The sequence below is a fragment of the Rattus norvegicus genome, chromosome 4 (assembly GCF_021556685.1).
Source record: "Rattus norvegicus strain SHRSP/BbbUtx chromosome 4, alternate assembly SHRSP_T2T, whole genome shotgun sequence".
NCBI lineage: Eukaryota > Metazoa > Chordata > Mammalia > Rodentia > Muridae > Rattus > Rattus norvegicus.
This window is the reverse complement of record NC_141537.1, coordinates 150,976,083-150,992,357: the sequence shown is the minus strand read 5'-3', so window position 1 is coordinate 150,992,357 and position 16,275 is coordinate 150,976,083. Positions and strand designations below refer to the sequence as shown.

The window sequence follows — 16,275 nt, the reverse complement described above, 5'->3', positions numbered from 1 at the left end:
TGAGAAGCGATGGCACCCCTTCCTGAACACTGTCTTTGCCTGCTGGGAAAACTCATAACCTCAGTCCCTCTGCTCCCCCTTTGGGTCTCCAAGAACCAGCCCCACTGTGCACATTGTTTACTATGTTGACACTACCTAGACCATTTTGTTGCCCTTCTGATCCACACTCATTAGTGTATCCAGAATGCTGGTCAGCTGAGCATCTTTCTCTGTCTTCAGCTCTTGGTCCGTAGTGGTGGGTATCCAAGACACACTGTCCCTGCAGGCTAGGGACCCTCAGCAGAGGTGAAGTTTGCACAGTCTAGATGACCTGCAGTTTGAGTTCTCTTCGAGTCAGGGGTATTGAAAAGAGCAGTGCTACACAGGAGTGTTGTCAGTGAAGAACTATGAGGTGCTTGGATGCTGGGGCCCTGAGAAGCTGTATCTGAGGCTAGCTGCAGCCATGTTGGCCCTTCAGAAGCAGGGGCAGTCACAGGGCATTGAACGGAGGATTAGGGACTTAAGTCACCTACACTAATAGCTCTTAAGCCTCAGATGGAAAAAGTGCTGCTGGGTCAGCAGACTCCTCCTTTTCTCCTCACCTGTGGCTTAGTCCTCTTGGTTGTGTCACCATAGCCTTGCTGAGGATGTCAAGGGACGCCACTCCTTTCCTTCCTTACAGGCCTAATGCTTGCTATACATACTCTTATTATTTTAAGTGCTATGGCGTCTCAGGGCAGCAGACAAATGAACTAGAGAGAAGCAGCAGTTAGCTCCTAGCTGCACCTGCCCTGCTCAGCCTTGCCTTCAATGTGGAAGCGGAGCTAGCAAAGAGGCATAGCTGAGGAACACTAACTCTGAGGCAGAGCTTGAGGGCTCAGGCCTCAGCAGCCTTTCAGGAAGAATCTATGGAAATAAATGTAAGTTTCACAGGAGCATTAAGTGGCCAGGGGAGGACCTGCAGACCTCAGACAGGTAGCCCCAGGGCCTTGTGGGCTGGCTGGCTCTCATTGAGGAGCCACTGTGTGTTCCAGATGGGAGGAGCAAGGTTGCACCTGTGCTCTAGGCAGGTGCTTGAAGTCTGGGTGAAGGATGGGGGGAGCAGATGGATTAGAGCCTTGCCAGGTGGTGGCCTCAGTGTCCCATCACTTCAGCCATTGCTATGTGAACCCCGGGCCAGGGAAGAGGCATAAGAGGGGTTTTAAACCTCTGAGGCAGAGCACAGGGTCACAGGGCTCCTAGCTTCAGCAGCTGGAGAGGGAAAGGTTAGGAAACAGATCCACAAGGACACTTCACTCACTGGCCTGCCAGTCATCTCCCATCTTCCTCCTCCTTACCGTGGACATGACATGCAGCATTGGACGCAGGCCCTGACTAGTCTTACCAAACTGTGTACTCCAGCAGTCACCATCTCTGAGTGACTTCTCCTCAATCTTTTCCTGTCAAACTTCAGGTCCCTGTCCTAACTTCCTCCAGTCAGGGTCATTCATAGGTGATGGCTATAGCTGAAAATGCTGTATTCAGGCTGAAGAAGGGCCTTGTGTAGAGAGTGTACTGGGCTGAGTACAGGCAGGGAAGAGAGTAGATCATGGCACATGGTGGTCCAACTTTGGTTCCGCAGGTACATTTGTTCAACAACGCAGTTACTGAGCCTCAGTTTCAATATCTGTAAAAGGGGTACCTCTAGAGGCTGCTCAGACCACACATGAGGATTCATCAGCAGATACTGGAGCTGTGGCCAGGCTCGGCCTCAGGGCCTTAGCTCCCAGCAGGAACCACCTGATTTTTTGTGATATGGGCTGAGAGGATGCATGCCGGCATCTCAGACAGCCCCCCTGCCTCCAGTCAGAGACCATCTGATCTGTCACTGTGATTGACGCCTGTTGGGTAGCTGGCACTGTTTCCTCCCTCACCCCACTTTTTTCCCAGCCATATGCAAATGATTTCAGTTCAAGGCACGCGCTAATGGAAATCCTAACACATTAATAAATGTTTAGTGGGAGAGAGAGCATGCATGATCATAAGCAATTAGACACTCGACGGAGGAGTTGTGTTGGCACAACTGTCTGGCTCCCTCCTTCATTCCCCCATCATCTCCACAGAGGCAGAGGGGGTGGGGAGAGCCTGGACCTTGCCTAGCTCACTCTTTCATCTCCACAGAGGCAGAGGAAGCCTGGAAGGGCCTGGATCTTGCCTGGCCTCTGCCACTCACTCTGCCCTCATCTCCTCATCCCAGCAATGGGCACAATACCACCAGTCTCACACAGGGGTCCTCAGCATGGCTCCCGGCTGCTCTATCTCCCTGCTTCTGACTGTTAAGGTAATGAGGGGGGGTGCTATGCTCTCTGTCCTTGGGCAGGCATCATGCAAGAAAACTCTGGGGATTACAACTCTAGGTGCCCCTCATGACTCTTCTTTTATTCATAACCAACACAGGGTTATGGCTGAACAGTTTCTCAGTGAGTGTGAGTTCTTCCAGATTCTGCCTGATAGCCACAGCATTCTGTGGATCCCAACTGGAGCTCCCATGCTTCTAGCCCCTGAGAAAGGAAAGGGGCTGAAAGGCTGAGTACCCCGGGGAAATGCTCCAGGGGCTCCAAGGACAAGACTGTCAAGATGGATCCCCATTAAACCAAAATAAACAACAACAAAAACACCCATGCCCCTGCCCCTTCCCATGGTGCTGTTTGATTAGATTACACTTTAAGAGCACGCAGAAGCAATGTTCCTTTCAGATCAAATTAGAAACAGGTGCACTTTTGCATAAGGAAATTAAGTTGCAGACAATATGAGGATTTGCTAAAACGCAGACGCTGATGAAAACGAGTAGCCCTTTTATTTGTCGTTATTGAGGCAATCTGTTGGCAAAGTGTGCACGGTAACGGTCTGACGGATCTATGGACTACAGCAGGCTGCTATGAACACATGAGCCCTTCTAAAAGTAACACATTTTTTTTTCTTAGAAAAATATATGTGCATTCTCTTCCCCATCTCCTGATGCTATTTACAAGGAATGAAATGCCATAAATAGGAACTCTGTGGTTACACAGGCAAGGCCCCTCCCCAACATACAAACTTCATCTGGGCAGGAGACGTGTTCTGAGGGTTTAATTCTTTCTCTCCAACAGTCTGGGAACAGCAAGGAGACCATGGGAGCAGGAGGCCCCAGAGGCCATCACTGCTCACGGGCCAGTGTCGTCGATGCGCCGTCGGCAGTAAGGGCAACAGGCATGCTGGAGCACCAGCAGCTCATAGTCCTCCGAATGGAACATCTGAGGAGACACAGCCCAGGACACAGGGAGGTGGAGTCAGGTGCCCCTCAAGCCCTGAGCCTGGGCTAGGAGTGCTGCCCTGAGGGGAAGCAGCTAAGCAGTGAGCTGCAGTAGCAGCTACAGACCTGCAGTGTGTTGACCTGAGGACTGGGAACTCTTTGTCAGAATGAGGGTCACAGGTCCCACATCCCTCATTCAGGGGTGTGCAGAGCAGGAACCTGCTGGGCAGTGAGAGGGGCAGTCTCCGGACAGCTCATGATCTCCCCCATCCCCACAGCTTCCCAAGGGAGATACGGAGAATGGAGGAGCAGGAGGGGCCAGCTGTGGGCTGGGTACCTGGAAGCAGGAGGGGCACATGGTGATGGAGGCATCAGGCAACAGTGAGCGGAAATACTGCCATTGCAGCGGTGGGGGCCAGCGCTTGATGAGAACATCCCTTCGGCTCATGGAGCGTAGGACTGACCGGCTCACCACCACAGGCACAAACTCGGAGCCACCTTGCTGTGAGGGTGGGGCGTACATGGGTGTTATACCCTTGGCCTGATCCCAGGATCCTTGGTGTGCAAAGGGACACTACCACATCTTAACTCCAGGCATCTGTAACTGTGACACGCTCCATGCCAGCACTGAAGTGGGCTCAGAACCACCCAGTCATTACAGAAAGCTATCTAGTTCTCTTTCTCCCTACCATGTCTGAGGCAGTAGCTATCTGCCACACTGAGGGTCACTGTGTGCCTGGGGAAAGCACTGGCTGCACTCCACCAGGCCTGTCGGCACACTTCCACTCTTGAGGAACATCTCACCTCAAAGCTCAACTTGGCTGTAAATGGGTCATCTTCTCCTATGGAGTCCATGGTCTCATCCAGCCTCAATGTCTGGGAATCTGGAGGATTCTGGTTAAGGATGGACTGGAAGTCTAGTAGAGCACAGGTACCAACAACCCTCTAGCCCACACATTCACTCCCAGGAGCTGAGCTATGTGTTGCCCTCACAGACTTGGGAAGAGTGGTACGGTGTCTGGGAGAGGCCTGCAGGTTGAAAAAGGAAAAGAGGGAGAAGTGGCCCTGTCCTCCAGTCACACCATGGCTCACAGCAAGTGTCCATCCAAGGGTCCTGAGTGGGTGGAGACCACAGGCCTAGAGCCGCCACTTGAGAAACTCAGCAGTCACAGCCATGGAGTGAAGGACGAGAACCCTTACAGAACCCTGTCCTGTCAGCCTTCTCCCCTCTGCCCAGTGGTGATGGAGTTGGCTGAAGCATAGGTGGGAGGGCCTCGTGTAGGGATTAGGGGAGTGTGGCCAAGTGTTCCATCGAGGACCACAGCTGTTGAAATACCTACTGGGGGCCAGCTGTCCTAGAGCCTCAGCCATATTACTGGTATCCAACTCTATAACTGCTATGGAGGTGGGATGAACTACCCAAGGAACGCAGAACCAAGGGGATGTAGAGGCCTCCAGGAGAGTGGGATGGATACCTGGGAGCTTCACACTCTATTTTCCTCAGCCTGAGAACTGACTGCTGCCACTGCATGAAGAGCTACCTGAGGAGAAAGCTAGGGATTGCCCAAGTATATACAAGTATGTACTACAGCTCCCGCTTAGCTGTGGACCAGAAGCATGATCAGTGTCTTCAGAAGCAGGGTAGGGAGTCCTCACAGGAAGACGAAGGTGCCACTCTCCTTATCCTGCAAGCTCTGACCAGCTCTCTGCCCGCTTCTGATGTTGGTCCTCACTGTGTGGGGACCTCCCCAGCCTTTCTTGATCTTATCCTTTTGTCCCTCCTGCCACAGCCCATGCTGCCTCCTCTCCCAGCCCCTGGCCCTGGCCTGGCTGGAGCCAAGAGCATAGGATACTGTTGCTTGAGGTCTCCTGCCATTTGCCCTCCCTCTTGTGTCTTGGTGCCTCCAGATCAATGAGGGCAACAGCTTCTTCGTCAGTGATGCCCTCTTCCAGGTAGAATTCCACCAGGTGCAGCACCTCTGGGGGGACAGGGAGGGGCTGGGGATGGCTTCAGGAGAGCTTTGGGACTGTCACTCACACCAGGCAGTGTGTGAGCAAATAGAACAGCCAGAGCATGTCCCCTTTCCCAAGCAGCCTCTCTGCAGGCAAGGGGCACAGTGCATGTGAGAGGACCAGGTCCCCAGCAGCCCCTCTCCCCCACAGTGGCTGTTTTGAAAGAGGTAGGCCAGGACTGCTCCCTCAGCCTCTCAGACTGAACAATGGACCCAGCTTGTCATTATAATGAGAGTGGGACTTCTGGTTGGGACATGTTGGGCCTTGCCTCTGTGGATTCTGACAGCAATTCTGTATCTACGGCATGGTGGCATCACCTTCTGCACAATGCCCCATGTCTGTAAAGCAGTGGGAGGGCTCACCGTAGGAAGAGGCGGAGAAGATGAAGGGCTGGCGGCAGTTGATGCAGACATTGCCAAGGTTGTTCAACAGTGGGTTGTTGGTAGAACAGCGGTAGCACAAGGGAACCAGCTCCTATAAAACAAGAACACGTCTGCCCAGGCTGAAGTGGAAGTGTGCAGACCTCCCCTCCTCCCAGGGCCAAAGACTGCATGCTGTGGGGAGGCTGGCCAACTGAAGACTCCACCCAAGGCTCACTGCCCAGACACCTCCTCCTAGGCGGGCCTCAGCAGGATGCTGTCTTGACAGGAACAACTCTGTCCACTGTCAATTCCTGCCCCTCACCAGGTTCTAGGCACTGTGTTGGGTGCATCGTTTATGCTGCACTAGTACCTCCTACCACCTGTGGGGAAGGGTTTATACACACACCTGGTAGAGCAGGAAACTGAGGCACAGCTAGGAAGCATAGACCTGGGGTCTGAACCCAGTCTATCCCAGTACACTGGTAGGGGAGCCAAGAGCACAGCAGTCATCTTCCAACAGAACACAGACCAGGTTCAAAGACATGCCCTTACCTCACTGTCATGGAAGGGCTTGGAGCGGATGGTCAGGGTGCCCAGCTCAATGGACTTCTGGATCCTGGCAGGGATCTGCAGCCCCCGCAGCTTGTCATAGGCATGCCGGGCCAGCTTGTAAGCACCCAGAGCCTTGCTCTGCTTGGCCAATGTGAAGAGTGTATTCCTGCCATTGATAAGGTTAAGGACAAAAGGGGTGTGAACTGGAGCCCACACTATCCATCCCTGGGCTAGAAAGTATCTTGTGTAGGTAGTCACTTCTGTGTTTCTATTGGACAACACCAGGGGAGGCTCAGCACCCAACTTAACCAACCTGTAAATCAACACAACTTTTGGGACAAATTAGACTCAGGTACCAAGATAGCAGGGCTGAACCTGACCTGTCAGTGGAAGGGTTATCACAGTGAAGGCCATTTGTTTGGCCCTGAAGAGTAAATAATGAGTCTGGACCATTCAGGAAATGAGTTCTTAATGGTGAGTTGGGGTGCTTTTCTGGGACGGGTTCCTACATGAGGCAGGCAGGTGAGCCAGATGAGAAGAGGGAAATGAAATTACTTTCAAGCTTGTGAAATGTTGGGCTATTTCTCTTCTGTGCTTCTGATCCTTCTGTAGCTCTCGTTGGCAGAGGAGAAGTAGACTCCCAGGACTTGAAGTACCCCACATAGGAGCTGGGCTTGTCTACATCCACCTCATGAAGCCTCTATACACCCACCCTATCTATGGTCTTCTCTGCTGCCTTAGTCTGGAGCATGGAGTCCCCTCCTTTGGATAGCTGTCCCTGACTAGGCCCAGCCTTACCTTAGTGGAGTGTGGAGTCCCCTCCTTTGGATAGCTGTCCCTGACTAGGCCCAGCCTTACCTTAGTGGAGTGTGGAGTCCCCTCCTTTGGATAGCTGTCCCTGACTAGGCCCAGCCTTACCTTAGTGGAGTGTGGAGTCCCCTCCTTTGGATAGCTGTCCCTGACTAGGCCCAGCCTTACCTTAGTGGAGCGTGGAGTCCCCTCCTTTGGATAGCTGTCCCTGACTAGGCCCAGCCTTACCTTAGTGGAGCGTGGAGTCCCCTCCTTTGGATAGCTGTCCCTGACTAGGCCCAGCCTTACCTTAGTGGAGTGTGGAGTCCCCTCCTTTGGACAGCTGTCCCTGACTAGGCCCAGCCTTACCTTAGTGGAGTGTGGAGTCCCCTCCTTTGGACAGCTGTCCCTGACTAGGCCCAGCCTTACCTTAGTGGAGTGTGGAGTCCCCTCCTTTGGACAGCTGTCCCTGACTAGGCCCAGCCTTACCTTAGTGGAGTGTGGAGTCCCCTCCTTTGGACAGCTGTCCCTGACTAGGCCCAGCCTTACCTTAGTGGAGTGTGGAGTCCCCTCCTTTGGATAGCTGTCCCTGACTAGGCCCAGCCTTACCTTAGTGGAGTGTGGAGTCCCCTCCTTTGGATAGCTGTCCCTGACTAGGCCCAGCCTTACCTTAGTGGAGTGTGGAGTCCCCTCCTTTGGACAGCTGTCCCTGACTAGGCCCAGCCTTACCTCCATCTTACTCTTGGGCACAGGGGACATATCTCTGATCAGGTCGTGCCTCTTGTCACCCCTACTAGATGACAGCTTTGTCACTTTTTTGACATGGTCGCAGATCCAGAGAACTTCCTAGTCTCAGTCCCACCCTCCCTTGTGAGTTCTGGGAGGCCTGGGACAAGGTGCTGGCCAGAATCGCAGACCAGGTGCAGCTAGACAGCCCTAAAAGCAAAGCTCCCCTTGGCACTGGCTGCTCAGCTGCCCAGCTGAGCCTCTCCCCACTCCCCAGTGGCTGCTGAGAGAGGGAGCTTCTGCCAGTAAAGTGCTCTGTGGAGAACTGGGGCCATTAGACAGGGCAGGGAGGGTGGGTGGGGAGGATACACTTTGGAGATGCCCAAGGGGGTGGCCTTGGTCAGGCTGTGCAGCAAGAACTTGGAGATGTTGAAGAGGGTTTCGGGGAGATCAAAGCTGAATGGCTCCTCCTGCAGCAAAAGAACAGGTATAACACTGAGTACCTACTGTGTGCTAGCCATAACTGCTGCCCCCACTGGCTTTTAACACAGGCTTGCTAGCAGTGACTTTCAGTCACACTGTACCAGAGAGGAATGTGATGCCATGGTAAAGGACAGCCCATGATACCCAGAGAATAGGGCAGAGTGGAGATTCAGACCCAGAGCTGATCCCTCAACCCTAAAGAATGTGCTTCTCTCAGCTACAGTGTCCCTGAGGATGCTCTGACCTGAGCTCAAGACCTTTATAGGAATGAGGACAATACTTAGTGGGGAGCTTAACTCCTTCCTGCAGGACACAGCAAGTCTCTTCTTTATTCCTCAGCAGCTACCGAAGCAAAATGTGCCACCAAATGCACACAATGCTCAGGCTGGCCCCAGCTCTAACAGGTCTCCATGGCTACTGGTGGAGTGCACAGACCTGTGCTCGGGCTACCAGCAGTACAGCCTAACCCACCAGGGAAGGCTTGTGCATGGTGAAGACTTGCTTTGAGGGAGTCTGACACTACAATCCAGCTACAAGAGCAAACTACACTTCAGATGTGGACAGGCCAGCCAGCTCCCCTCCCACCAGAAGCTCTCCCTTAAGGTCTTAAGGTTTAGTCAGGACATCCATAGCAGCCACCAGGACAGGCCCTTGTGAGGCCTAAAGCTGTGAGAAGTGACTTTCTACTTTGGTTCAGAGCCAAATTCCTGAATTCCTAATTACACTTCTTTCTGTCCCCTCCCAACACCCCCTTTTTCTCCTTTTTGTTTTTGTTTTTGAGAAAAGGTCTTTACTTAGGTTGGTCTTAATCTCCTTAGGTAACCAGGATGATCCTCCTGCCTCCACTTGTGGAGTGCTGGGATTCAGGTGTGTGCTACCGTGCTGGTTTGCTCATTTACATCTCTACAGCTTCTGCTGGCTCCAGGAAATGAGAGAAACCTGAGAGTCAGGCTCTCCTGGGTGTGAGTGAAGACTCCAGGCCCAGGTAAGCCACTGTCCAGATCACCAGCACTTCTTAGGAAAGAAGCCCCACGCCTCAGGAAGAACCTGTGCTTCTTTCTGCCTTTTTGGGATCAGCTCCCACTTGGCCCCAATGCTAAATCCTCAACTATGCTGGCCACCCAGACCTTTGCCAGACCACAGCTAGCCTGCCACCAATCCTTTCCCCTCCCCTTCTTCACTTGTGCTCCTCTTTGGTGGAGGGATCACCTCCTCTCAAAGAAGCCACCTCCCATGAGGGGCTGCCCTGCTTACTATAGGTTCTTTATGGCAGGGACTTGCTTACCACTGTGTCCCAGGCCTTGTCACAGGGACTGTCACACACAGACACTGATTAGGGGAATAGCCCAAGAAAGCAGCTTTGGCCTGGATGCCAGCCTGGGACCCACAGGGGGCCCCTAGCTCAGTACTGTGTGTATCAGGGACAGAGCTCAGCTGTTGGGTGAGGAGACCCTGCAGAGACACAGTGAGCAGAAGCAGGAAAGTTGGGAATCAGGAGCCCAGTGCTAGGCACCCAAGGCAGCTCAGTACATCCAGTGTAGGTTGGACTGCTTCCAGTAATATCAGCTCCTATCTCCATAGCGCCTCAGCTGTTTGAGACAAGGGGCCTAAATGAAAGATGGGTCTGCTTGAGCCCACAGATGCTGCTAGCAAAAAGACAGGCCCAAGTGGGACCTGACTTTCCCAGACTTGGACAGTGCAGAGAGAATACAGACAAAGAGCAGAACACTCAAAGAAAGCTGGGCCTCTGAGAGCCACAGTTGACACTGGACTGGGGTAAGTAGCCTCCTATAGAAGCTGCTATGAAACCTCTACCTGAGGTATAATGGGGACCAGAGCCACATTTCCAAAGTGAACGCACACGGAGCCCTCAGGGACACCAGCTACCATCCATCTCCATTCCACAGAGATGGAGACTAAGTACAGAGGTGGGGGATCTCCCAAGTCACACATCACAGTGGGACAAGAGGCATCCAGAGATGGCCTGTGAACCCACATCCTAGAGCTGAGAGCACAGACTGCAGTCAGTAGACCCAAGCCCAGGCTCTGCTTGCTGCTTACTGACGGGCCCCATGGGCCAGTGGCACACCATGGCTCTTCTCTGTGGCACCTGGGCTTCCTCATTGCAGACATACTTATCTCAGTGTGGCTGAAGGATGAAATCAGTCTATACGACAGAGCCTACGCTGTCCAACATATAGAGGAACTTGCGAATGGGGAGCAGGGGTCACTGGTGTAGCCCAGCTTGTTGCTACAGGGTAAGTCCACAGTGTGGGTTAATCAAGACTGTGGAGGGCTGAGGAGACATGGGATGAGGTAGATGGTAACTCATTTAACAAGGCCTTATCAAAAGAATCATGGAACGGGGCTCGGTGGTAGTGGCACGAACCTTTAATCTTAGCACTAGGGAGGCAGAGGCAGACAGATCTCTGTGAGTTTGAGGCCAGCCTGGTCTATAGAGCAAGTTCTAGGACAGCCAGGTTGTTATACAGAAAAACACTGTATCAAAACAAGTATCAGGGAATGATCTTAACTCATTGTGTGTCTTTGGAGAACGGGACAACCTCTTGTTTTATAGAGGAGACTGAGGGCCAGAGAGAGAACTTGAGCCTTTACTGATCTAGAGAGGCATCAAATACTGAACTTGAAACTGGAAAGGCCTATCCCAGCCCTGTACTGTAATTCTGAGCCCCAAGGTTTGCTTCATGTCAAAAAAAAAAAAAAAAAAAAAAAGTGGCAGGTGAGGAGAAGCACCTCCCTCCCTTCCCGAGGAGGGGCAGGGTTTCTGGGTAGTTCATCACGTATCACATCTCTCTGAGGCCCTCGCTGAGTATGGGACACCAAAGGTGCCTCATCAGTCTCCCTGTCACCTTACCGTGTATCGGTGAATGGTTTGGTAGCCATGGTACAGCTCAGCCAGGTGCTGGAAATGGTGAAACTTGTCAAGCATCACATCCTTCTGGGCGGGATCTACTGGAGGAAGGGGCCCGGGGGAGGGCAGAAGGGAAGGGTTAAGCATGTGTCAGATGGTATCTTTTCTTCCTATGCTGCAGAGGGCCCAGAGGGCAGCGATGGACAAGTGCCCTGCTCAGTAGTAGTCCATCCTGGATGAGAAGTCTTAGCTAGGCAGAGCTCCTGGCCAGGAAACACCGAAGGACAGATCCCTGCCAGCTCTGTCCACCAATGGAGGAGACCTACTGGCCCAGACACACCAAGGGAGCCTGGTGGGTTGGGCAGATGGCATCTTCACTGGCTCTCTGTGCTCACCCTGCACCTCAGCTTGTCAGGTATTTATCTGAGATGACATCAATGGCCAGGACAGAAACCCACCTGGCACCTGGGCCTGATGGTTCTGACTGGGAACTGACAGCTGTGGCTCAGGGCAGAGCAGCAGCTCAAGAACACACTGTCACCCTGCACACTTGGCAGCCAGTGCTCTTCCCACTGCTGCACACAGCTTTGAGTACAGCTACCTCCTTTCCTTCGTCTTCAGAACTCCTCAGGGGATCATGGGAAGCCACATGAATGAAAGCAAGTCTGAAACTGTCCTCCTGCCTGGGATGAGGGAGATTCTGGAGTGAGTTATTGTAAGGTGATCTCTTCATCTTTTCATTTAATTAAAAAAAATTTTTTTTAAAGCCAGGGCTCACTTGGGCCCAGCTCCAGGCTCCCAGGTAGCAAGAGAAGGAGATGCTCTGAATTAGCGATGCAGGGTGGGACCTCCTACCCAGAAGACAGACTGCCAGCAAGTCCTACTTGCAGGCAAAGTTGAAAGAGATGACAGGCCAGATTGTGCCTTTGCAAGATAGGCTCAGGGGCAAAACACTCAATAAACAAGCCCAGTGCTTTAATGAAACGTCCCTGCTCTTCTGATTTTATCTGATGCCAAAGAGGGGCCAGGGAAGAGGCCAGCCGGCTGTCACTCACTCACCTTGAGCCATGTCGAGGCACTGCATGGACAGCATCCAGTAATAATAGGCAGCATCGTTGAATCTGCTCTCCACCACAGCGTTGTGGGTGAGCTGCTCCAGCACCCGCACTGCTTCTCCCTGCCTCCCGGCCTTGTGGAAGGCTAAGGGCCATGAAAGCAAATGCATGTCATAGAGAACCAGCATGGATGGAGCAGGGAGATTGTGCAGGGCTTATATGAGGCTGCTCGAGAGGCAGGCCACTCCTGGGAGGGAGCATCTGTGATACCTCGGTGCTGAGATGTGCCTCTCAGGCCGCAGGCTATAAATAACCAAGGCTGCATCCTGAAATAAGCACAGGGAGATGCACTCCTTTTGGCTGGGAAATGGCAACCTACTTTAGCAAGGCACAGCAGAGAGAAAACCCAAGGCTCCAAAGCCTGGCACTGCCCACAGGGAACTTGACTCCACTCCACTCCAGACTGAGACTTTATGACTCCTGGGAAGCACTAGCAGGTCCCATGATGTAGTAGAGCTTAGTGGTTCACAATACCTTCACTATTAATTACACATTGAATCCTCAGAACAAAATTCTAAAGATGGGAGAACCAGCCCTGCCCCCATTAAGTGAGAATGATGGGCTTTGCCAGGTAGGAACTAAACATTATACCAAGGTCAAAGAACAGAAGCCAGCCCAGCACTGAACCCATCTCAAGCTGAGTGCTTGAAAGATCTGGCTCGGCTTGCAAAACTAGACATTTATAAAAACATGCAAAGAATTTCTCAATCATGCCTATGTCTAACCAAAATTTCCTGGGCCCCTCACTACCACATGGCCAACTTCTGGGGACCCCAGGGCTGCCAGAAGACTCAGAGCTCTGACACCTGACCATGTGTGAGCATCCAAATGACCCACATCTTCAACCTGCAGAGAAGGAAAGGTCTGGCCTTGGTTCATTCTCATCTTCTGTCTCTTGTCTGAGTACCAAGTTACTATGGCGATGGATTCTTGGAAGGGGACACAGACAGATGGATAGGTTGATGTGTTTTGCCCAAACATGCAGACACTTCAGCAACTGGGTGCTCTGTAAATGCTGAGGCAGTAGAGGATGTGCGGTCCTTCACAGGGGCTTTTAACCAAGGAGCTCCAAGAGGGGACATTTGTTCTGCAGTGTGTCAGGAGGTGGTAACTGCTACCATATACAAGTGTAAATGAGATGCTATGGAATACGACCCACCCACTCCAATTAAGAGACTTTCTAAACAGGCATGAGAATTAGGCTCCCAGTTGGACAGATCTGACTCAATTCCGGCTCTGCCGCGCGCTCGAGCTCGCTCGCTTCACACAGCACGTGTAGCCTCAGCATCTCTGCAGGGCTGTTGGCAAGAGTCAAGGTTATGCAGGTTAAGTGCCCAGCCAGCACCTGCCACAGCAAAGGCGGTCACATGGCTAACTGATGATGAACATTATCAGTTAATGTGCCATACTTGCCTTGGCTTCTGTTTCAGATGCCGTCACACCCTGTGTATGGCTCATTTCACCAACAGAAGCACCAAAGGGCAGAGAGGCTGCTTGGCTTGCCCGAGTCAGAAACAAAGCCCATTTCTTTCTCAGTAGAAGAAAATGAAGGTGAGACTATGCTAGACACCAAGGGCTGCTCTCTCACTTTGTCCTGACAATGTATGCCTTGGCTCCAGTAATGTCTCTGCAGCTTCCCCACTGGTGGACTACGGGCAAATTCCTTTATCTCCTTCAACATCAGTTTCCTCATTAGCAAAACATAAATAACTATGGTGCCCATGCCAGAGGGCATCCTGAGGATTAAAGGGAAGGCACACTGGAGTGCAGTGCTTTGCAAGGTTAACAGGGAGCTGCTAACCAGCAAGGGCCTGTCTGGGTCCCAGAACAGGTGGAGCAATGGGGCCAGGAGGCATGGCTTCAATGTCCATGTCTGTTCTAAACTCTTTCACCAGCAAACACATCCTGAGCCAGGGTACAGTCCTGGGACCTGCCGAGGAAGGGGCCTGGCAGCCTCTGTACCATGTCTCAGTAGCCCTCCCCACCCCCTTTATATGTGTGGCCTACCTTTCTGGGCTTCCTCAAAGCGGTCATTCTCTGCTAGCCACTGCGCATAGGGCACGTAGATGTCATCCTTGAACTCAGGGTGCTTCTCACCTAAAGCAAAGGCCTAGAAGGAGGAGTCAAGGCATTCTTAATGAAGTGGCCCCCTGTGTCCCCCGAAAATGTGGCGCTTGGCTGAATCTGTTAGAGATGTCATATTTTGCCAGCCTGACAACTCAGAGGGGGAGAGTGTCTCCCCCTCTCCAAACCCCCAGCAACACAAAAACAAACCAGCTCTTTGAAAACAAAAGGCAATTAGCGGCAATATGCAACCGACTGGATTCAATAACAACACAGTCTGTTTCTGGACCACAGAGGCAGCACAGAATCGGAAACATTTTATTTTGAGGGTTTGCGTGGGCTCCTGTAGCATGGCAAACAGATTTCTTTTAATTGTAGGCAACACCTAAGGAAACAGGATTGACAGTATCGTCATCACTGCTTACTAGCTGTCAGAGAGGACTGAGGACAGTGTGGCATGGGACTCAGTGACTGCTTCATTAAAGCCATAAACCACCTGCCCCACTAGGAGAGTGGTAGACAACGCATGGGAGGGTCCGTGACATGCTAACTGCCACTGCCGGATAACCAGCCTCCATCCTAGCCTGTTTTTCTTGTCAGTGACCTGTCACCTCAGGAAGTGGAGCTACCTGGGGGGCAGACAGGAGTCAGGCTGCTTTTTACTTTAGGTAGTGCCTTGCTAGGCTCTGTAAGACTGTCATGGCGGCGGACTTCACTAATTCTTTTCAGGTAATGCTCTCTCCAAGGCACAGGAACAGGCACAGAGAGGCTCTGCCCTGGCTGCCTAGCCAGCCTTGGCCCCAGCACAGCTGTGTGTCTGGCTTGCTTGGCTGACTCTTCTTTCTGGTCTTTTCACACAGCAGAGGACCAGGGCAGGGAGCAGCTGCCCTAAAAGGAGCTCTGGTAGTTTGTATATGAAAAATATGGTTGACTTTTCTGCCAAAATGCCACACATTAAAATGGCTTTTAATGCCATACTGGTGTGTCCCCTCTTCAGAAGTGAGCCTGAGGCTGTGGTGCTGGCCAGAGGTGGCTCAGACCAGCAGCAGGTGCTGGAGTTGTCAGGCAGACACATCCCTAGTGCCTGTCAAGGGGCTGGCCTAGAGCGAGTAGCCCATATCAGTTTCTTTGAATGAAGGAAGGAACAAATTGGAAGTTTGGTGAAAAGGCCCTCTAAGATACTCTGGCTCAGAGACTTTTGAGTCAAAATCTGCTTGCTAGCAATGACCCTCTGTCGTGAGGGCAGCTTCTCTCCAGCTTAGCTCCCATCTGCTCAGCACCCATTTGCCTGTGGCCAGGGGCTCAGGCAGAGTCCCAACCAAGCAAGTGAACTCTCTCTCTCACCTCATCCCAGCGCTTGGTGTCCACATACAGCTGCACCAGAGACTTCAGGTCCCCAATCTTCAGGTAGGTCTCAGCAGCGTAGCCAGGACTATCCAGCTTCTTAAAGTAGCGAGCACACATGAGCAGGGGCTCCCGCTCAGCCTTGTCCAACTTTCGAGCAATATCTATCAACCTGGAGAGGCAGGGAGCACGCCTGTGAGGCCTCTGACACTCTCCAGGGCAGGCTCCATGCCAGTCCATTCCACTCTGCCCTGTGCTAACAATATGCTATGGCCCGTGGAGGGGTTCCACAGGCAGTTATGGAAGGAATGAATGCACTGTCCAAAACCAATGGCAGGGCCAAAAGTGACTGCAACTGGACACTGCCCATGCCGCACACCTCTTACACCAGTTATAAAGTTAAGACCTGGGATCTGCTCTAGATACTGAGGTGGACTTATGAGATTTCCCATAGCATCTTTCTCACCCTCCCACAATCCCAAAAGGTGAGATGACTTGAGTTTGAGTCTATGTAAGGGTGGCCCAATACTCCATGGCAGGAAGTGGCAGAGTGCTTGTCCTGCACTGTCAGGAATTTCCACAGGAAAGTAGAGGCTAGGGCATGAGGCTGCCTCAGCGACTGACAGTATGGAAGAAGTGACAAATGTGAAACCTGTCCTGGGCCGGAAGGCAGGCCACAAGCCCCAGCAGTGTCCTCACTCCAGG

General features: G+C 52.4%; 1 protein-coding gene across 4 annotated transcripts in view; it reads right to left on the bottom strand.

Annotated features, from left to right (window-relative positions):
* Positions 1 to 2,792: 2,792 nt before the first annotated feature.
* The window catches only part of Ift122 (intraflagellar transport 122), a 70,234-nt gene continuing 56,751 nt past the window's right edge, over positions 2,793 to 16,275 (bottom strand). For 2 of the 4 annotated variants that reach the window (XM_087657605.1, XM_087657607.1), the window contains 11 exons: positions 15,571 to 15,742; positions 14,170 to 14,272; positions 12,107 to 12,247; positions 11,051 to 11,148; positions 8,062 to 8,162; positions 6,178 to 6,343; positions 5,626 to 5,737; positions 5,104 to 5,229; positions 4,055 to 4,134; positions 3,588 to 3,752; positions 2,797 to 3,251 (listed from right to left, as the gene is read on the bottom strand). In XM_087657605.1, coding sequence (XP_087513731.1) covers positions 3,162 to 3,251; positions 3,588 to 3,752; positions 4,055 to 4,134; positions 5,104 to 5,229; positions 5,626 to 5,737; positions 6,178 to 6,343; positions 8,062 to 8,162; positions 11,051 to 11,148; positions 12,107 to 12,247; positions 14,170 to 14,272; positions 15,571 to 15,742 — 1,354 coding nt within the window. In that variant the 3' untranslated portion in view covers positions 2,797 to 3,161. 4 annotated transcript variants of the gene reach the window in all.